Source organism: Xiphias gladius, chromosome 19 (genome assembly GCF_016859285.1).
Source record: "Xiphias gladius isolate SHS-SW01 ecotype Sanya breed wild chromosome 19, ASM1685928v1, whole genome shotgun sequence".
Lineage (NCBI taxonomy): Eukaryota > Metazoa > Chordata > Actinopteri > Istiophoriformes > Xiphiidae > Xiphias > Xiphias gladius.
The window spans coordinates 29,438,479-29,457,435 of record NC_053418.1 but is presented as its reverse complement, the minus strand read 5'-3'; the positions used below and the strand labels follow the sequence as shown (position 1 = coordinate 29,457,435).

The 18,957-nt window shown below is 35.7% G+C and overlaps 1 protein-coding gene across 5 annotated transcripts in view; it reads left to right on the top strand.

Moving 5' to 3' along the window:
- The first annotated feature begins 6,489 nt into the window (after nt 1–6,489).
- The window catches only part of LOC120805220 (endophilin-B2-like), a 46,156-nt gene continuing 33,688 nt past the window's right edge, over nt 6,490–18,957 (top strand). For 2 of the 5 annotated variants that reach the window (XM_040155252.1, XM_040155248.1), the window contains exons 1-4: nt 6,490–6,660; nt 7,263–7,404; nt 15,474–15,602; nt 16,905–17,021. In XM_040155252.1, the coding sequence (XP_040011186.1) occupies nt 6,598–6,660; nt 7,263–7,404; nt 15,474–15,602; nt 16,905–17,021 (451 nt within the window). In that variant the 5' untranslated portion in view covers nt 6,490–6,597. Of the gene's footprint in view, nt 6,661–7,262; nt 7,405–15,140; nt 15,233–15,473; nt 15,603–16,344; nt 16,445–16,904; nt 17,022–18,957 lie in introns of those variants that run through there. The other 3 variants (XM_040155251.1, XM_040155249.1, XM_040155253.1) reach the window with 3 other exon arrangements.

The window sequence follows — 18,957 nt, the reverse complement described above, 5'->3', positions numbered from 1 at the left end:
AAATATGGAAATGTGTCTCTTGCGCTATCAAAATAATACTTAATTTTTAAACGTCTTTTTATCCAATTCTATTTACAATGCATTAAACATTGAAACCAGACTGAATGTGAAATTATTTTTAAAGGTATTTTTAGGCATTTGCCTTTATTAGATAGTACACAGTTAGGAGCTGACAGGATATGAGGTGAAAGAAAGGAGGAAGGACATGCAACAAAGGTCCACAGCCAGACATGAACCAGGGACATGGCAATTACATGGTGAGCATTTTAGACCACTAGACCACAAAGACACCCTCAATGTGAAATTCAGTATTGATTATGCCTATTACATTTCAGGGAGAAGATGCTCAGCAGGACTGCATGGAACAGTATTCAGCTGGAAGACACTACCACAGAGAAGGGAATAATCAGAATATTGGGAGCATTAGTTCACTTAGGTTATCATTTATTATTTAATAACCCTATAGGGACTCATATTTGGTTGGTGTAGTGACTTTACTGTAAGCTTAAGATTCTTTACATTCTTGTGTAATGTCTGGCATCTCTTAAATATATTAAATATTTACAATATTTCTGTCATCAGAATTGTATTTACATCGTATGTCTTGTCAAGCTTTATCTTCATTTATATTTATCCTATAGCATTGTATAGTAACATGTTCTGTTGTGGGTACTCAACAGTTTAATTTTTTATATTATTTTTCTAATATCATCATTGTAGAGAGTGTAAGTCTGTGTGTCCTGTACAGAAGCTCTCTAAAAATGGAAAATATTAGGTGGAATATTTGTAACACATTCACATCGGGATTGCTACACCCAGCTCAGCAGTGTTGACAAGTGCAAACAGGAGATTCTATTAGACTAGAGTTACTTCATCAGTTGTTTCTGCTCGTTTACCGCCATTAAACTAGAAGTCATCTTCCTTTAGGTTAAGAATTTTTAATTTAAGTGATGTCTTATGTTATAATAGCCAGGATGGCATCAAGGGAATGTCACAGACAACTTAGCCACTAAATAAATTTTTTTGTTCTACATTCCACCTCGTGATGGTTAATTTTGTGACAGCCAGGATATGGCAAACAGGTATGACAAAGGTAAACTATGTAGCCACAAAACATGACTAGCCAATAAATAATGGCTAAGAGACTAAACTTTTACCGTCATTATGTTCACTTTTTGACCCTGTCTGAGTGGTTTAATCATGTTGCTTAGAAATGCACATATATGTATATATACTGAACAGAAATATCTCATTGTATGTTGTAATGAAAATATATTGAATAATGTATTTATGTGCTGTAGGTAAACTTTAAGAAAAAAGGAACACTTGTACAGTGTAATTCAATCCAATATATGAACCCTGCAGTAATTGTAATAGTCTTTACATATGCTATACTTGCTTTTCTTATAACATACTGCACTTATTTGAAATAACAACATCTGGAACACGTATCTTCTGTTTGATTGCAACACCCAACTAAGGCTAACTGGTAACCTACAGTACAGCACTGGCTCTTAGAAGGTGTAAAAAATAAAAAATAAAATTCTGCCTCGAATTCACAGTCACAAAGGCCTTGTTATGAAACATTAAATGCACTAATGTGTATTTTGAAAAAAATTCAGGTATAAAATTTAAAAATTTTCTGTTATTAAAGTAATACATGAGATTGTGCAGCCTTCAAGGTTCAAGTGTTGTGAGGTTTCCACGTAAATCTTGTTCTGTCAATTTTAATTATCATAATATATTATCTTAATTAGCCCTAGGTTATATTAGATTATACTATTATCAATAATCTGAGTTATAGAAAAATTGCTTAAATTAAACCAGACTTTACCAGCTGAACATCAGTCATGATATAGAATTCAGGACTTTAAAAAGCATCTTTGAATGATGTATAAAATCTTTTATCTTGGCTACACTAGATATATCTAATTACTGCCATTAATACAACATCCATAAATGATGTATGAAAAAACTTTCATTCTGGCTCCTGTGAGGATGTCTTTTGGAGGTTCAAATATAACGTCTTGTAGATGTGGTTAAGATGTGATTGTGGTCACTGGGTTACCCTATTTGGCAAAATTATTAAACGATTGTATTTACAGAAAAAAATAATGATTGATATCATTTTGGTGCGAAAATGTGGGTTTATAATACCCTTAATATCACTTGTGTAGGAATTTAGCACTTTCTGCCAAATCAAAGCTCCCACAAAAATAAAATGGCATGCAGTACGGGCTTCTAATGGTCTTTGTCATGATCTACCCACTATGTGACTTCCTGCCCAGATTCTTGTACTATTATTTCCTGTTTTATTTTTAAATGTGTTACCTTGTGTGTCTATTGGTTGTTTTGCTTCCTGTCTTTGTGTTTTCTCACCTTTTGTGATTGCTTGCCCTGTCCTAATTAGTTTAACCTGTGTCCTGTTGTCTTCCCCTCACTGGTATATTTAAGTCTCTGTGTTCCCTTCACTCTTGGTCGGTTTGTCTGTTTTTGCTCCGTTGTATTTCTCTGTGAATTTTCTGCCTACATTGGTTTATCTGTTTTATTCCTTGTTTTAGCTCTTCAGTTTTCCTTGTGTTTATTTTCCTGCAACCCGTATTCCTAGATTCCTGTCTGCCACCTTATTCACTTGAATGACTATAAGTTTACTTCACTCATCAAAGAGTCACTTCAAACATGCAGACTGCCTCTGTTTGTGTCTGTATTCGGGTCCAGAAATCATTGAAAGTTAGTCTTTGCATACATAAAACATGTTTGTCCTACAAAGTTTGGTGAGACTAGGAACAATGCCTGTCAAGATATTAATGCCCAAACATGGCTTCCCAGATAAGTTGCCTTTGAGGCTATAACAATGAAATGATACCAATGGCTGAAAAAATATGAAAACATAGGATTTGAACAGAAATATTCTACCGGCCTCGTTTTTGGGACCCATTCATGATGTAGACAAGGTTTGAACAAAATCTGAGATAGTGCTGCATCAACCTTATTTGATTTTACATGGAATGACCCTTTTATTTATGAACCTCTTTGTTACTTTAGTTTTAGTAACAGTTTTAGGAATTTTAGGAACACATTTTAAAATAATAATAAATAGTAATGTGTCCTTATCAGAAGCCCCTTCTCTGAGAATTTTCCTTAACAGAGAATTAAGACAAGGCTGTCCAGTTTCAGCCTCTCTCTTTTTGCTGGCTACTTATCTCTTAAACTTGTTAACAATTCATTGCACCAATATTGAAGGTATCTCGATAGGAAACGATGCTCTCTATCAGTCAACTAGTTGATGACACTTGCCTTTTTTTTTTTTTTTTTTTTTTTTTTAAATCCTTCACGTCCCCAAAATTTTAAATGCTTTGCAAATATTTTCCAAAGCCCCTGCTTTGAGATTAAACTAAAAGTGAAATAATTTGACATGATTCTGAAAATTCTGTCCCCAGTATTAGTGGCACTGATGTTAAAAAATTCAGTAGTAATTGACATTTGAGATTTGTAAATTGACTTCTGATGTAATTGCGAGTCTTGTTTACGAAGAGATCTTTAAATTCAATGCAGCAACCAAAGTTGAAGGTATTTCTAGATTACTTTACCCAGCCCTGTCACTGTACGCTGATAGTAAAAATGATGATTATTGATATGCTTTATTCATATTTATTTGGAAAACCAAAACCAATTATGTAAAGAGAATCTATTATAAAGCCTCATACAAAAGGCGAGTGTAATGTATTACATTTTCAAACCATCAATCATATTTTCAAGATATATTGGTTAGAAAATACATATCAAAGTATAATTTCCCATGGTATTATTTACTTGTAAAATGGTCACTAAGAGAAAGTTAGAAGCTCATTCATGTCTATGTCAGCTGCCAATTGCCATGGATGTATGGACGCGCAGTAGCCAAGTTTGCCAGAATACAGCGGTTAATTGAATGAGACAGACAGAGTTGTGGCTGTGGAGGGAAAGTCCGACATGGCACGTGCGGGGCAATATTGACGACGCTCTTCTACGGAAGTAGCTGATGTTTTTCCAAAAATCAGATTAGATTTGATGTTAAATCCATTTTATGAAGAAACATTGCTAAAAAGGTTCGAAGAGTTGTTGAATCTAGTGACAAAAGTGCTAAGTTGGTAACGCTGCTTATAAATGCCCCTCATGACATAGTAAACTGTTTGCACCAATTCATTTTGAAGGAGCAACGGCCAATGGTGTAACTTTGTCTTTCGGTCAGTTACGGACATTAGCATTTATAGGGCCGGTTCAGCCAAAAAAAAAAAAACAAGGATGTTAATAATAGGGATAGCGGTGACATTAAATCCATCACAGAACTTATATGGCTATCCTTATTCACACAAGGTTTTCTCAAGTAAAAGGAATGGCAATCAATGAAAATGAATATGAAAGGGTCTTAAAATGCATCCCAGTGACTCAATATCATAAAAGCTTCAATGCAGTATATTCAATTGAGTAGACAAATCTCAAGACTCAGTATTGAAGGAATACCTATCTCTGACCAAAGGAGTAACAATTGTATAAAAGAAAATAATCACACAAGACAATAGCTGTCACCCAAAGGCTATTTACTGGTGGTCAAGAGAATTTCCTTTAGGCAAGAAACTACAGGTGAATAGGCTAAAAATTTGAACTAATAGATATCACTATGAAACTGACCCTGCTGAGTACTTTAAGACAATTATAACTTTATATTGCAAATTTTCTCATTTCAAAAATTTGAATTTTTTTCAAATTAGGCAGTATCTAATTAAAAATGCGCTCATTTGCATAAATCTGAACATTGGATAAAGCCAGTTTCAAAATTCTTGTTTTGTTTTTGTCCAGTGTTTCTGTGGGCATCCAGAAGCATGTGCACTACTGTCCTTCTCCAGTTTAGCTGACCAAGAACATGCACTTCCAAAACAACCACCATCTGAGCCAGCTGTTTTCTATTTGCTCCCCGCACACACAAATGGGATAAAATCACTTATTCATGCTGCTCCTCTAGACTTTTCAAATGTTATTGGACCAAATTGATCAAATTCTGAATCATTTCATGGGGTTTGTGATGCTCAAAAAAATGCGTTCATCAAATTACAGCCACTCCTTTACAGTGATTGTGTACAAACAATGCTTTTTGGGCCAGTGTCGTGAGTAAAGGTGGACATTATAGTAACTTTGTTTTTGAGAAAGGGGGAGGGGGGAAAAAAAAATCTTCATTAGAAAACTCCAAGCAAGCACACAAAGGTGTGCTACACAGGGCTGTATGTCAGGATCACAATAAACAATAAAATTACATTTATACAAAACTAAAGGAGAGCCAGAGGGTAGGCTGCATAGGTTTTACCAATAAGGCACATAATTAATTAAAAACACAAAAACTCATACACATTATACATTTTGTCAGCTTTTATGTTCACACTGTTAAAAAAAAATAGAGATCTCCCTTTTTTAATTTTAACCAGAACAGGAAAAAGGATTTAGTGTTAGAGCATTTACACTTATGGATATAAAAATTTGGCCATAAGTATGACATGAATGACCATGTATTATCAGGAATTTATTTATGAATTCTGTTGTGGTTAAGGAAACCAAACCACACTTTCCTATTTCAGAGAGGAAGCATGAGGAATTCTGGAAATAAAAAGGAAGACAAATCCTTACAAAAATTTCTACAAAATAAGTTCCCAAAATAAGTTTTTTTTTTTTTTTAATTATTATTATTGATCACCTGTTTGTTGGGTGTTGGCCACTATGCCAAAATTGCCTGACAGCTAAATAATATGCCTGGGGGCTTTATCGATGGCACTCTACAAGCTGACAAGCAGACCATGGATGTATGGACTTGGGGAAGCTAAGTTTGCCAGAATGCATTTCGGTTGATTTTTGAACTATAAGTACTTAAAAATGTTACTATGTCCCTTTATTAAGTTTTGATATTTTTGAGGCGAGAAAGTATCTATTTAGATTTGGAAGATGTGGTTGCTGTTTCAATTGCAAATAATCCTCCCGTCCTTGGGAGTCTGGACTTCCTAGTTGAACTTGGCAAGTTCGAACTCCCAAGTACGCAAATCAAAATTTGGCTTACTCTGTGCTGAGAAACCCCTGTTTAGTGTATTTACAATCCAGAGTGTACATTGCCCCTCGCCGTCAGTGTGTCTAAAGTTTTTAATGTTTTGAACATTTTCACTGTATATATATATCCATGCTGTTGTATCTGCCTTGGTCATAGTGACCAATACAAGGCATGAACAGTAGTTCAACCATTACTACCATGTAGTAATGGTTCAGCTTATTTGAAGCATCTCGCCAAAATGGCGAAATCTGCTGGCCAACCTTTGGTATTGCATTAATGGAAAAAGTAAATGCAATACCTCCATAATGAAATCAAAACTGAGTGAATCACTGCTATTATCCTTAGCATGTTATTACAATACACATTTACCACTGTTAAAGTGACTCTAATCCTTTGCTTTTGTCAGAGTGATACACGTTTGACGTAACCGAAGTTCTCGTCCGTGGTGGTCACGTGACTTTTGGCGTGTGCCATAACCGCTGGTGTCGAGTGGTCTGTAACATCACTGGCTAACAGATCCAAACACAATGGATTTTAACGTGAAGAAATTAGCCTCTGGTGCCGGACTGTTTTTCACACGAGCTGTACAGGTAATGAAATGTTCGTGCTAAAGCTCGTGCAAAGTTTTTCGGCTCGGCTGTCGCCTCTTTCATTTTGATAGCCAGCTGTTACTAACGTTACGACACTGTATCTGACTTCGCAGTATTGTTTTGCTGGGCTAGCGTAACATCACATATTAGCGTAGGAAACATACATCTACGTAATATTGAGCTACGTTTTGGCAGTAGTTTAGGCCTACATTGTAATTGAACGGCACTGTCCAAATGCTATTATTGACAGTGTTAGCCTCTAACAGTATCTTTTTAATGTAACGTTATATTTTAAGGCAAGCTAGCGTACCAGTCGCAAGTATAAAACCATTATGGATTCAGATAAAAAAGCTTAATAAGATGTATTACTTTTTTTTATTACCTTATATTCATTTGGATGAGTCTGATGGTGACAACTGGTGAGTGGACGGAAAAACATGTCAGCTGAGCAAGAGCGGATCGTGCACTGGACCCTTCGGGACGTCATGACATCACGCTGATTTCCTTAGCTTTTAATAATAACTGATGAAAACCCAAACGTGACAAGAACAGTTGTTTAAGTCGTTCACCTGTGAGAGTTTGTGTTGTCTGCTCTGCCTCAGTTCACAGAAGAGAAGCTGGGCCAGGCGGAGAAGACTGAGCTGGACGCTCATTTTGAGAACCTGATGAGCCGCGCAGACTGCACCAAAAACTGGACTGACAAAATATACAGACAGACTGAAGTCCTGCTGCAGCCCAACCCAAGTATGGCATAAATATAGCAATCCTATAATTAGAGGTGTAGAGAAAATTCTAGAGTACATATCTTTCAGCATAACTACTGCAATGCTGCCCCCCCCCCCTAATTACAAGATAAATGACTGCTGTAAAATACATTATAAGGGGATGATTTTATTTATAATATGCTCTTAATGGAGGTTACAGATTTTATTAAACACACATAATACACAAGATATTTGCTGTGTAATGTAAATATCAATAATGAACAACAAAATAATATCCAACTAAGTAAAGCTGGACTTGGCATACTGATGGGAAAATGAAACATTTTCTGGATTGATTTAACCAGTCATAGGTTGTGTACCTAAAGAACGTTTTCAGTTTATGGTGACAAACAATACAATGAGACATCACATCTCGGCATGGTAGGTGCTGTTTGACCTTGTGGGTTCAATCAGGTCACTTTTAAAAGGTCCTTAATTCAAAGTTTAAGTCACTGCGAGATAGAGGTGATGGTTATGGTCCCTTTTTGAGGATGACAGTTGGCCATTGTAGAAGTGGGGAAATACTATGTCACCCATTATCAGGCAGTTAATGGTCATACTAAAGGCCTGTGGAATCATCAAATTTTCTTAATACTTGTTTTCCTGTCACCTGTTTTTATTATACTTATTTATGAAGTTCCAGTCTAACACGGTCAATTTTTGCATTTCTTTTTGCCATCAGTGTAATTAATTCTATTATGCAAATAGACAATACAGTAGTACTAGTACTAGTATAATAGACAGCTCAATACCTAAAGTGAAAACGTATAATCCTGATAGGGCCATTAACTACACATTAACCCATCAACTAGAGATTGTGTATGGTCTATTACCATACAAAGTTGTTTAACAAGTTTTTTATTTTCTACATTTAGGCAGCCAGAAATTTCAGTAGGTTCCATGATTTCTATGAAGATCAATGTGAAGAGATCTGAAAATTTAAAATATATAATTAATCACAGGTAACTTTATTTTTATGTCAAAATTAAGACATGTCACATGGTAAATAAATTGCATGAATTCACAATTTGGATTTTTCTCCCTGTCGGTCTGTTCAAAGACATTTTAATGACCTGAAATCGACATTGATCTACGAAAAAAAAAAAAATTTTTTTGGTTTAACAGTTATTGTGTTGCAGGCTCAGCAACCCCTCTGCAGTGCACATTATACAGTAACTAAAAATGGTGTGTTTACACCATGTAAATGTAGCCCTCTGCAACACCTGTAGTTCAAATTAAGATAAATTTATCATACGATCATACGAAATTTATCATGCAATCTAGATAAAACTTATGAAGTCAACAATTTGTAATATTTGCTAACGTCACTGGCAGTATCAGAAAAGTTCAATAGTGCCCTATGGAGCTTTCTTGTAAACAGCCAAAAGTTATGTTTAGATTCAATGTTTGTCACCAAAATGCACAATATGTATCCTTGAAATCTAACAAATGTGGTGAATGTACAGTGGCTTCAGAAAATATTTAGACCCCTTCATTTTTTGTACATTTCATTGTGTTCTAGATTTAATTTAAAATGGAAATGAAAATTGCTATTTTGCCTGTCAATGTACACTCTAACTCATAATGACAGTGAAAACATGTATTTTTTTTAATTAAAAAAAAATCTTTTGCTAATTTTATGAATAATTAAAAAAGTGAAATTTTTAATTTACAAAAGTATTCAGACCCTTTGCTGTGGCACTCCAAATTGTGGTCTGGTACATCCTCTTTGCTTTAAATATCCTTGCATTTGTCTAGAACTTGACTGGAGTCCATCTGTGGCAAACCGAGTTCATTGGACATATTTTAGAAAGGCACACACCTGATAAGGTCCCACCGTTCACACTGCATGTCAGGACAAAAACATAGCCATGAAGTCCAAGTAACTCTCTGTAGACCTCTTCAATAAAATTACGGCGAGGTATAGATCATAGCAAGGGTAAAACCATTTCTAAAGCTTTGAGTGATCCCAGGAACACAGTGTCCTCGATAATTATGAAATGGAAGAAGTTTGGAACCAACAGGACTTTTTTCCTAGAGTTGGCCATCTAGCCAAACAGGGTAACTAGGCAAAAAGGGCGATGACGAAAAACCAAACAGTCACTCAACAGAGCTTCAGAAGTGCCTTACAGTGATGGGAGATCCTGTTGAAAGGATGACCTTCTCCACAGCGCTCCATCAATCGGGCTGTTATGGTAGAGTGGCTAGATGGAAGCCACTTTCAGAAAAAGGCATATGAGAGCACATTTGGACTTTGCCAAACGGCCTTTAAAAAACTCTGAGAGCATTAGGAAGAAAATTTTCCTGTCTGAGATGAAAAAATGAACCCTTTGGTTAGAACTCTAAACACTAGGTACTGCTCATCACCTGGCTAATAATATCCCTATGGTGAAGCATGGTGGTGGCAGCATCATACTATGGGGGTGCTTCTCAGCGGCAGCGACAGGGAGACTTGTCAGGATTGAGAGGAAGGAATGCAGGTCCTTGAAGAAAACCTGCACCAGAGTGCATGCAACCTGAGAATTCCCATCCAATCTGGTGGACCGTGAGAGGGTCTGCTAGGAAGAATGCGATAAACTGCCCAAATCCAGGTGTGCATAGCTTGTAGATACTTACTCACATCTAAAAGGGTATCTACAAAGTACTGAATTATGGGTCTCAATCCTATTGTAAATGTGAGATTTTAGGTTTTGATTTTTAATAGATAAAAAGTTCTTAACACATGCTTTCACTTTCACTTTTTTTTTGTTTTTTTTAAACTGTCATTATGGGTTATTGATTTTTTTTTTTTTTTTTTTTTTTTTTTTTTTTAGATGTCAATTTTATCCATTGACAATTAAATCTACAAAACAGTGTGTAAAAAGTGGTCTGACTACTTAATGAAGCAACTCTATGTTCTTCCTCACACAACACTTGCAAAGCCAACATTTTTGAATATTTAAAATTGTCCATAGTGTACATCCATGTTTACTAGCTTCCTTATTCACTGCCTTTGTTAGCACATTCCTGCGCTTCTATGCACACTGCCACAAACTATTGATCAGATCAGAAAAATATTGCTCTATAGCGCTACCAGTGGTCAAAAACTTAACAGGGTTCCATTTAAAAATCGATCCAGCTTGCAAATGAAACTGTGACAGAAAAAAAAAGGCATAATAGCATTATTTATAGGTTTAGAGTGATATGGAATGACATACTGGAGTATGGGGAGCTCTAATGTGTGACTTTTTGATTCTCCATGCTACAGTTGATCACACTGGTGAGTATTCTGCCTCCCGATACTAATGCCCTGCTGTAGAAACCTTTCATGCCTTTGAATTATTAGAAGAGAAGTAGTTGAACATTAACAGGATCAAATCAGTACATGATTCTTTGGTATTGAGATCAAAGCTGGCTGTAAAATAGATTTTTAATGCTCAGACTCAGAGCATCAGTGTGATTTCAGGGCTTAACATTTCCAGCAGGACATAACCAAGGGTGAATACTATTCTGGCATATAACTGATTGTGAGTCAGCACATATTGTACATGGGTTAATGATCCTCTGTTTCACTGGCCCCGACCAGACAGTGTATTTTGTTTATTATGGAGGTGATTTTTTTTTCTTCTCTGTCTTGTCTTCATCTTGCTATAAAGCTGAAGCATGATAATTAGGTATTCTGTCCATGTTCAAAAATATAAGTATGTACTACTGGTTTGGCCTGTCAGATTTGAGCAAAAGATCAAACTTGTAATTCAGTGCCAAACCTATAAACAAAAATATACATGAAACCCCTAGAATACCTTAAAAGCACAGGCAAAGGAAATTTGGGTTTCTAGAGTAAGTCCAGGGAACCTTAAGGTGCTTTTTTAAAGATAAAAATTGGTTTACAGAAAAAAGTTTCTTCAGGTTCTCCTAGGTGGAGAAAGGTGTAGAAAACGTATACTAAAAGCCTAAAAGTAGGGTATATTGGTTAGAAAAGCCAAATTCAGAGATTGCAAGGTCTTCAGGGCAGAAATCATTAAAAACATTGGTTGCACCTAGTGCTCTAAACCAGAAGTTTTCATTATTCCATCACATAATGAAATTGCCAACAGATAAATAGGAAACTTATGGAACCATCCTGGGGTCAGCTGAGGAAAAAAAAGCCATGTGTAAATCTGTACTCTCGGTTTACAAAACCATGGGAACGGATTTGGCTTCTCTCAACTGATTTAGGGGAGCTCCATAGAAACTACATATGAGGATATCAAAATATTAGTATCAGGAAAATAAAGAAACCATACAAATCACATCACACAGTATGATGCAGTCCCATCAATAGGCACAATGAAACTGGTCTGTTTATAACCATTCTCGACTGAACCTTCTCCCTGCTCTGCCAAAGAATGCCTAAAGATTGTTTTCTGATTTAGAAAACGTTCTGATTTAGTAACTTCTATAAGAGTTTCGGGCTTATAAGAGACAGATCACAAGAAAAGAGTGGTTAAAATTGGAGCAACAGAGGCTTTGATATTCTGACTTTGAAGTACCTAGCCATCCTTAGTATGGGCCAAGCTCAAGAAACATTGTATCCTACGCTTCTGAAAATACAACTGTTTTTACAAGCTGCACAGTGCTCATCACATGAACACTGACGTTAACATGTGAAATTGGTGGAGTGTCCCTTTAAGGTCCTGTAAAGTTAAATATATGGAGACATGAGACAATACTTCAAACTATTTTACTTTATTGAATCCAGTCGCACATTTGGGAGCTGGGATGAGAAGGGAAGCCTTTCTAGTACTCATCAAACATAACAATCGACATAACACATACTTTAGCTAAAAATGTGGCACCAAAGTCTTGTGGAACTTCAAAGTACTGTACTTAAATGTTAATTTGTTTTCTATTGTTGATAGTCTAGTCTAGTACAGGAGTTTAGAATGTGAACAGAAAACTGCATCATATTTAAACCTTTTCAGAAAGAATGATGGAAGAAACTTTCTGTAAGAGATTATATTGAGCAATGAAAGCTAGAAGAACAGATGCTAATCCAAAAATAGGTCAGGATTTAATCTGGACATTTCGGAATTTGGCTGCCCACATTTCTACCGTTTACACAGTCCCCACTCATCCTGTTAACATTATTCTCAAATCATCTCCGACTAGTTGAACAAGTTATTCTCATAACTTCAGCTTGATAGCGTGTAATGCTGTCTGTGTTTGCAGAGTACATAAATCATACTTAATTATATTTGTCAGTTTTCCTGCACATAGGGTGCAGACTGCCGATTTCTGCCTTAACATACAGTTTTCCCCAAGTACAGTATGACATGGTAGCCAGCTAGCTGATTACTGAACACTTCCTTTGTAACATTTTAAGTTTCAGTGAAATTCCTGCATCAGTTTGACCAAAAAAAAGTCATGACCCTTGTATTAATATGTGATTAACAGTAAATTTTATTTTGTAGAGTTAATCAATGACAAGTATGTGGACAACAAATAATTATGAAAAATAATTCATTGATTCATAGAATAACACCAAAAAAATAATGTCCAGAAACATAAATGTGAACCTACGTAAGGACATGCTGATCATGCTTTTTTACCTGGCCTTTTATTATTGTTTAGAAATATTATTAGTTATTGGGGACATGTGAAGGAGGCCACTGTATTGATAAGATCTCTATACTATTAAATAATTGTCAGAGATATTCCCTGCTGAAAAACACCCCCACCCCTAGCTTGTTTTTCAGATTTGTTTTCCTCTGGGAGCATGACCACTAAGCCTCATGGCTTGATACTTTTACTCAACCCCAAAATGTACTTGTGAAAAATATGTCTAAAGTATAGCTATAAAATTCACTAGCCTAAAATATTCCATGCTATTAATTTGTCCTACGTAACAGACATCACACTTTGGTGGTGTTTTGGTAATAAGATGCACCCTGATATTTTAAAATCCTGACAATTACTACATACCAGTTTAAAATTACAATTGTTTAACTTACAGCTGCTTGAAGCAGCATTAATTTAATTTTGTTCGGACCCCTTCACTTTTCGCACATTTTGTGTTGTAGATTTGATTTTAAATTGATAAAATTGCCATTTTTGTCCATCAACCTACACTCAATAGCCCATAATGACAAAGTGAAAGCATGTTTTTAGAAATTTTTGCAAATTTATTTAAAATCAAAACCTGAAATCTCACATTTACAAAAGTATTGAGACTCATAATTCAGTAGTTTGTTGAAGCCCCTTTTGGAGCAATTACAGTTTCCAATCTTCTTGGGTAACTCTCTACAAACTTTGCTCACTTCGATTTGGGCAGTTTATCCCATTCTTCCTAGCAGATCCTCTCAAGCTCCATCAGACTGGATTTGAATTCTTAGCTCGCATGCATTCTTGAGCAGGTTTTCTTCAAGGACCTGCATTCACCCTCCTCTCAATTCTGACGAGTCTCCCTGTACCTGCCAGCTCCTTGCTTCACTGTAGGAACATGACATGGTGTTTGGAGTTCTGACCAAAGGATTAGTTTTTTTTGGTCTCATCAGTCCAAAGATTCTTTTTCCTCATGCTCTCATAGTCATTTGAAGGTCATTTGGCAAAGTCCAAGGGTTGTCAAATGCTTTTTTTTTCTTTTTTTTTCTTCAAAGTGGCTTACATCTAGCCAGTCTACCATAACAGCCAAATTGGAGTGCTGCTGAGATGATCATCCTTTCATCAGGGTCTGCCATCTGTGCAGGGGACTTCTGAATCTCTTAGTGACCGATGGGATCTTGTGTGTGCCTTTTTTAAACTATCACCAATTGATTCAGTTTGCCACAGAGACTCCAGTCAAGTTCTAAACACATCTTGAGGATAATTAAAACAAACAGGATGTACCTAAGCACAATTTGGAGTGCCACAGCAACAGGTCTGAATATTTTTGTAAATAAGAGATTTTAGTTTATGATTTTTCATAAGTTTGCAAACATTTCTAAAACCTGTTTTCCCTTTCACTGGGTTACTGAATGTAGATTGATGGGCAAAAATAGCAGATATATCCATTTAAAGTGAAATCTACAACACAGTGTGCAAAAAGTGAAGAGGTCTGAATACTTTTAAAGCCACCGTTATTCTGCAAAATGAGCACCTTCACTTCAGTGTATTGTGATCTTGTAACGGTGTAATTTACATTGTTGTATAGCCACTTCTACTTAATCCATTGATGTTTGGCCATAAAGGAGGTGAAAAGTATCAAAATAAGTTTAACACATGCACTTACACCACACATCACCAGTTTATAAAGTTGTTAAGGCTAACAGGCTAGCAAATAGTTACTTTCTTTTACATCCAGCAGACATAACTGGAGAATATAAATCCAAAATTGACCCTGCTTTTACCTCTGTTTTTGTCTTCATTGACTCCTGAGAAAAATACTTAGTTGTTTATCTTGCTAGATGGTCTACTTTTCACCAGCCAACCTGTATTTCTGTCTGCCTGCTGTGCTGACCAGGTAGTGTTCATTATCAGAGTTTATGTAGTGTCTGCAGGGGTGTACTGGAGTGGTTCAACTATATAATGTGTAAAAAGTGCTGTAAAACCAAAACACCACTGAGGGGTAGCAAATAATACATTAGGGCTTCAAGGAACTGTTATTTTCATTATTGATCAATCTATTATTTTATTAAGTAATCAATGAAGTCATTTGTCTATATAATGTCAGAAAATAGTCAAAAAATCATAAATAATAATATATCTTTTTTTGTCTAGGCCAAAACCCAAAAATATTTGATGTACTGTCATAAAAGCCCAAGGAAACCAGAAAATGGTCACATTTGAGAGGCTGGAACCAGAGAATTATGGTATTCTTTTAAAATACAACCAAAAATAACCATTGATCGATTATAAAGAGTTTTGATGATTTTTCTCTCGATCAATCACAGTCTATTAATTAATTGACTAATTGTTGCAGTGGTATAATACGCAAGTTATTATTTCTGGATATCGTTTTCATTTAATCAGTGTGAGGAGTAAAAGAACTAAAAGTGCTGCGTTGTTCCTCATTTGTGCCAAAAAATAAACTCTTCCTGAATTTCTATGCAGGTGCCAGAATTGAGGAGTTTCTCTATGAAAAATTGGAGAGGAAGGCACCATCCAGAATTACCAATGGAGAGCTCCTGGGTCAATATATGCAGGATGCAGCAAAGGAATTTGGTCCAGGAACTCCGTATGGTGAGTATGCAAGTTGGTTCAAAGGGTTTACACCCTGTATTAACATGCAATGTGCATTGAAGCTGGAATGTCATCGTATTGGCCAGACCACCACATCTGGAGGTGGTCTGGCTTGTGGTAGTTGTGGATGTCAGCCAAGTATAAACGCAAGCTGTATGTGGAACCAAATTCTTAAGAAAAAAAATCTAACCAACAAGTTGAAAGGTTACCTAACTCTGCTACGTACAACTCAGCCATCTCCTCTCAACTAATTTTTATGATAATGTTTTTATTTTATGTTTTTCAACCAGTTGACGTGATCATGCAGACAAACAAGTTGTATTATGGTATTAGAGCCAGTCAGACAAAATTAAGTTGGATGAATGATTGATTCTTATTAGCTCTGTAAACCACAACTGTTAGTAGGTTGTCTGTACTTACAGCCTTTCATTTACAGCTGTCTGAAGGCAGAAGGTATCTGTTCCATCTCAAGTCTCTAGCAGGAGTGATGTGACTGTAAATCCACAGTTATACACAGCATATTCATATAAATTTTGTGCAGCAAGCAGAAGACTGTTGTAAAATAAACACAGCAACCTCCGTGCTTACATGCACATCAATCTTGTGGTATTTGATTAATTATTATACAGTTTCTACTGCAAATTGACAGACGTGTTCGATACTGACACATTGAAAGATTTCACACAGTCATGAAAAATCTTAGCTCAATAAATACTTCTCTCTCCACTAATAAATCCCTCAGGACCACGTTCCTTTCTCCTCCCACGGTGTCTCTACCCAAAACGCCTGGTAACTAGGGCAACGTTGCGCACCTCATCATCTTTTTAACAAATCTGACCAAAGTAAGACCTGGAGTTCTGCACGTTTACTTACAATACAGGTAGACACGTGGCTGCAATTACAACCCTGATGTGATAGACTGTTAGGGTCACATTTCATAGCCGTGTTTCAAAAACCATGGCATTGAAAACATGATGATCGTAAGATCTTCACGGAGTCCAAAGTGAATTCAAAATTGAATTCAACTTAAAAGACACATCATCTATTCTTGGCAATGTATTTTAGCTGTTGTTTTCATATTTTGAACTTCTGTCTCCTCTGGGAAAATCTCTGTGGAGTGTCTTGAAACACTATATATATATAGATTTCTTCTCACTACCATGGAGATGATTGGAATTTAGTTTGGGGCGTTCATAGCATTAAAAAAAATAAGATGTATATAGTTATGATTGATAAAACCTTTAACATGCCTGCCTGTAATATATGCTAATGTATTCTTTCTGATCTCACCCTGTTTCGAAGTGCGCTACAGGTGGCCCAGTAGATTGTGCTGTACGCCACGCCGCTGGGTTCATGAAAGCAGGGCTCTACATGTAGGTGGAAAATGGACCAAGTGGAATTTTGGTTTTAGAGCCTGTGGTGAGAAATTATACCATGCTGTTTTCCTTAGATTTTTCCAGCTAAACCATTTGTTTACTCGTTCAGAGGTTTTTTATTTTTTTTTGGTAGTAATGACAAAAGTGAGTACCCAGTTTTTCTCTGAACTTTACAGATTCTTGATTTTTAACCTAAGTGCACCCTTAAGACTTAAACTTTGTGTCTTTTTACTATTTTGTACTCCACAGTTACATAATTGACTATGTATGACAGATGTTTCTAATATTTATAACAGAATACAACAACAACTTGAACTACCGCATGTTCATAAGGTTTAATCAACACCTCTCTAAAACAGTTCTGCTGCTGTAGAAATAGTGAGGGGATCTGTACTGTTGTCATTAGGAAAATTCATAGCTTGATCCAAAATGAGATTTATGCAAGTTTGGCAACCCTAGTGGTAATTTGTCATCTTTACATCTTCCACAGAGATTAATGGGAGTTTGGAGTTCTAGAGCATCCCGACATGTTTAATTTCATTTCACATTTCATTTGCATGATGTTGAACCTCCTCTTTTTCTGTATATGTATGTCTGTATGTAACTAGTCATGCAGATAATTTTGGTGTTATTTGCTCATGCCTTGAAGTATCCATATATATAGTTTTCTGCTACCATCCCACTACCATGGAGATGAATGGAATTTTGTTTGGGGCGTTCATAGCATTAAAAAATAACATTTACAAAAATTCAACTGTAGCATCTATCAGAAAAAATGTCCTGGATTACTTTAAATAATCCACAGACTTCACTGTAAACAGTTTTCACTGGTGCTAGTTTCAGTCAGAGAAATAGTTCCTATGAATACTGGCCACATGAATTTCTATAAATGAGGAATATGGAATTATAATTTCTTTAGGTGGGTGAATACATTTGTGTCAGTGCACTGTACAAATGGACTCCATATTTGAAAAAGTCTTTCTTTTTTAAATGAAAAATAATTTAAAGAACTTTGTCCCAGTGTTCAAAAAGTAATACCAAAAGAGGGGGAAAAAAAACACCATTCACATATCCTTACTTAACCCTCTTCCTGGATTTTGTACTAAAACAAGTCCAGACAATCAAACATGAATTATCTGTTGAGAAACACCACCTACCAAGAATTACACAAAAACCAAATACTTTTATCACAATATAAGTGATGATTACATAACTTCAAACTGAGCTGTCAGTGTGATTTTTCAGGTAAACTAAGGGCTTTTTTTTTTTTTTTTTTTTTGATGGCCCTTTTAAAAGCCAGGTTTTCATGTTCTCCAGTACATGTTCCATCCCACTTAACAAGCTGCTTTCAGTACATAACAAAAATTTTGGTTTGCTTTAATCCTGAGACTGATTTCGCAGTTTGTTTTACAGCCACAAGCAGCCAATTGATGGCTTCCTCAAGTGACATTACATACATGTACATTAAGCTGTGATAGTCTGTTTTCTGCACTTACCTGGAATTTCAGTTTCACTTAATGTATTGCCCTCTAGACTTTGATAATCAGTTAATCATTTTTGATAACTTTTTAAGCAAATAGCCTAAAATTCACTGGTTCCAGCTTCTAAAATAGGAATATTTTTCCAGTTTCTTAATCATACGATAGTTAACTGAATCTTTTTGGACTGACGATTGAACAAGACATGTAAAATGTATATGCATGTGTATATGGTAAATTGTGATGGGTATTTTTGACTATTATGTAGACCAGTATTTTATAGACATTTATAAAAAAATCTGATATTTTATAGACCAAATAATTTAACAAAGAAATAATTGGCAGGCTAATCAATAATGAAAAGAATTGTTTGTTACAGCCTCACATACAACTTAAGGTAACCATGCATTTTGGCTCAATTTTTAAAGTATTTTCAACTCTTTCTTCGTTCATTTAGACCAGTGCAGATTAGCATCTTTTTTATGTACCACTGACATCATG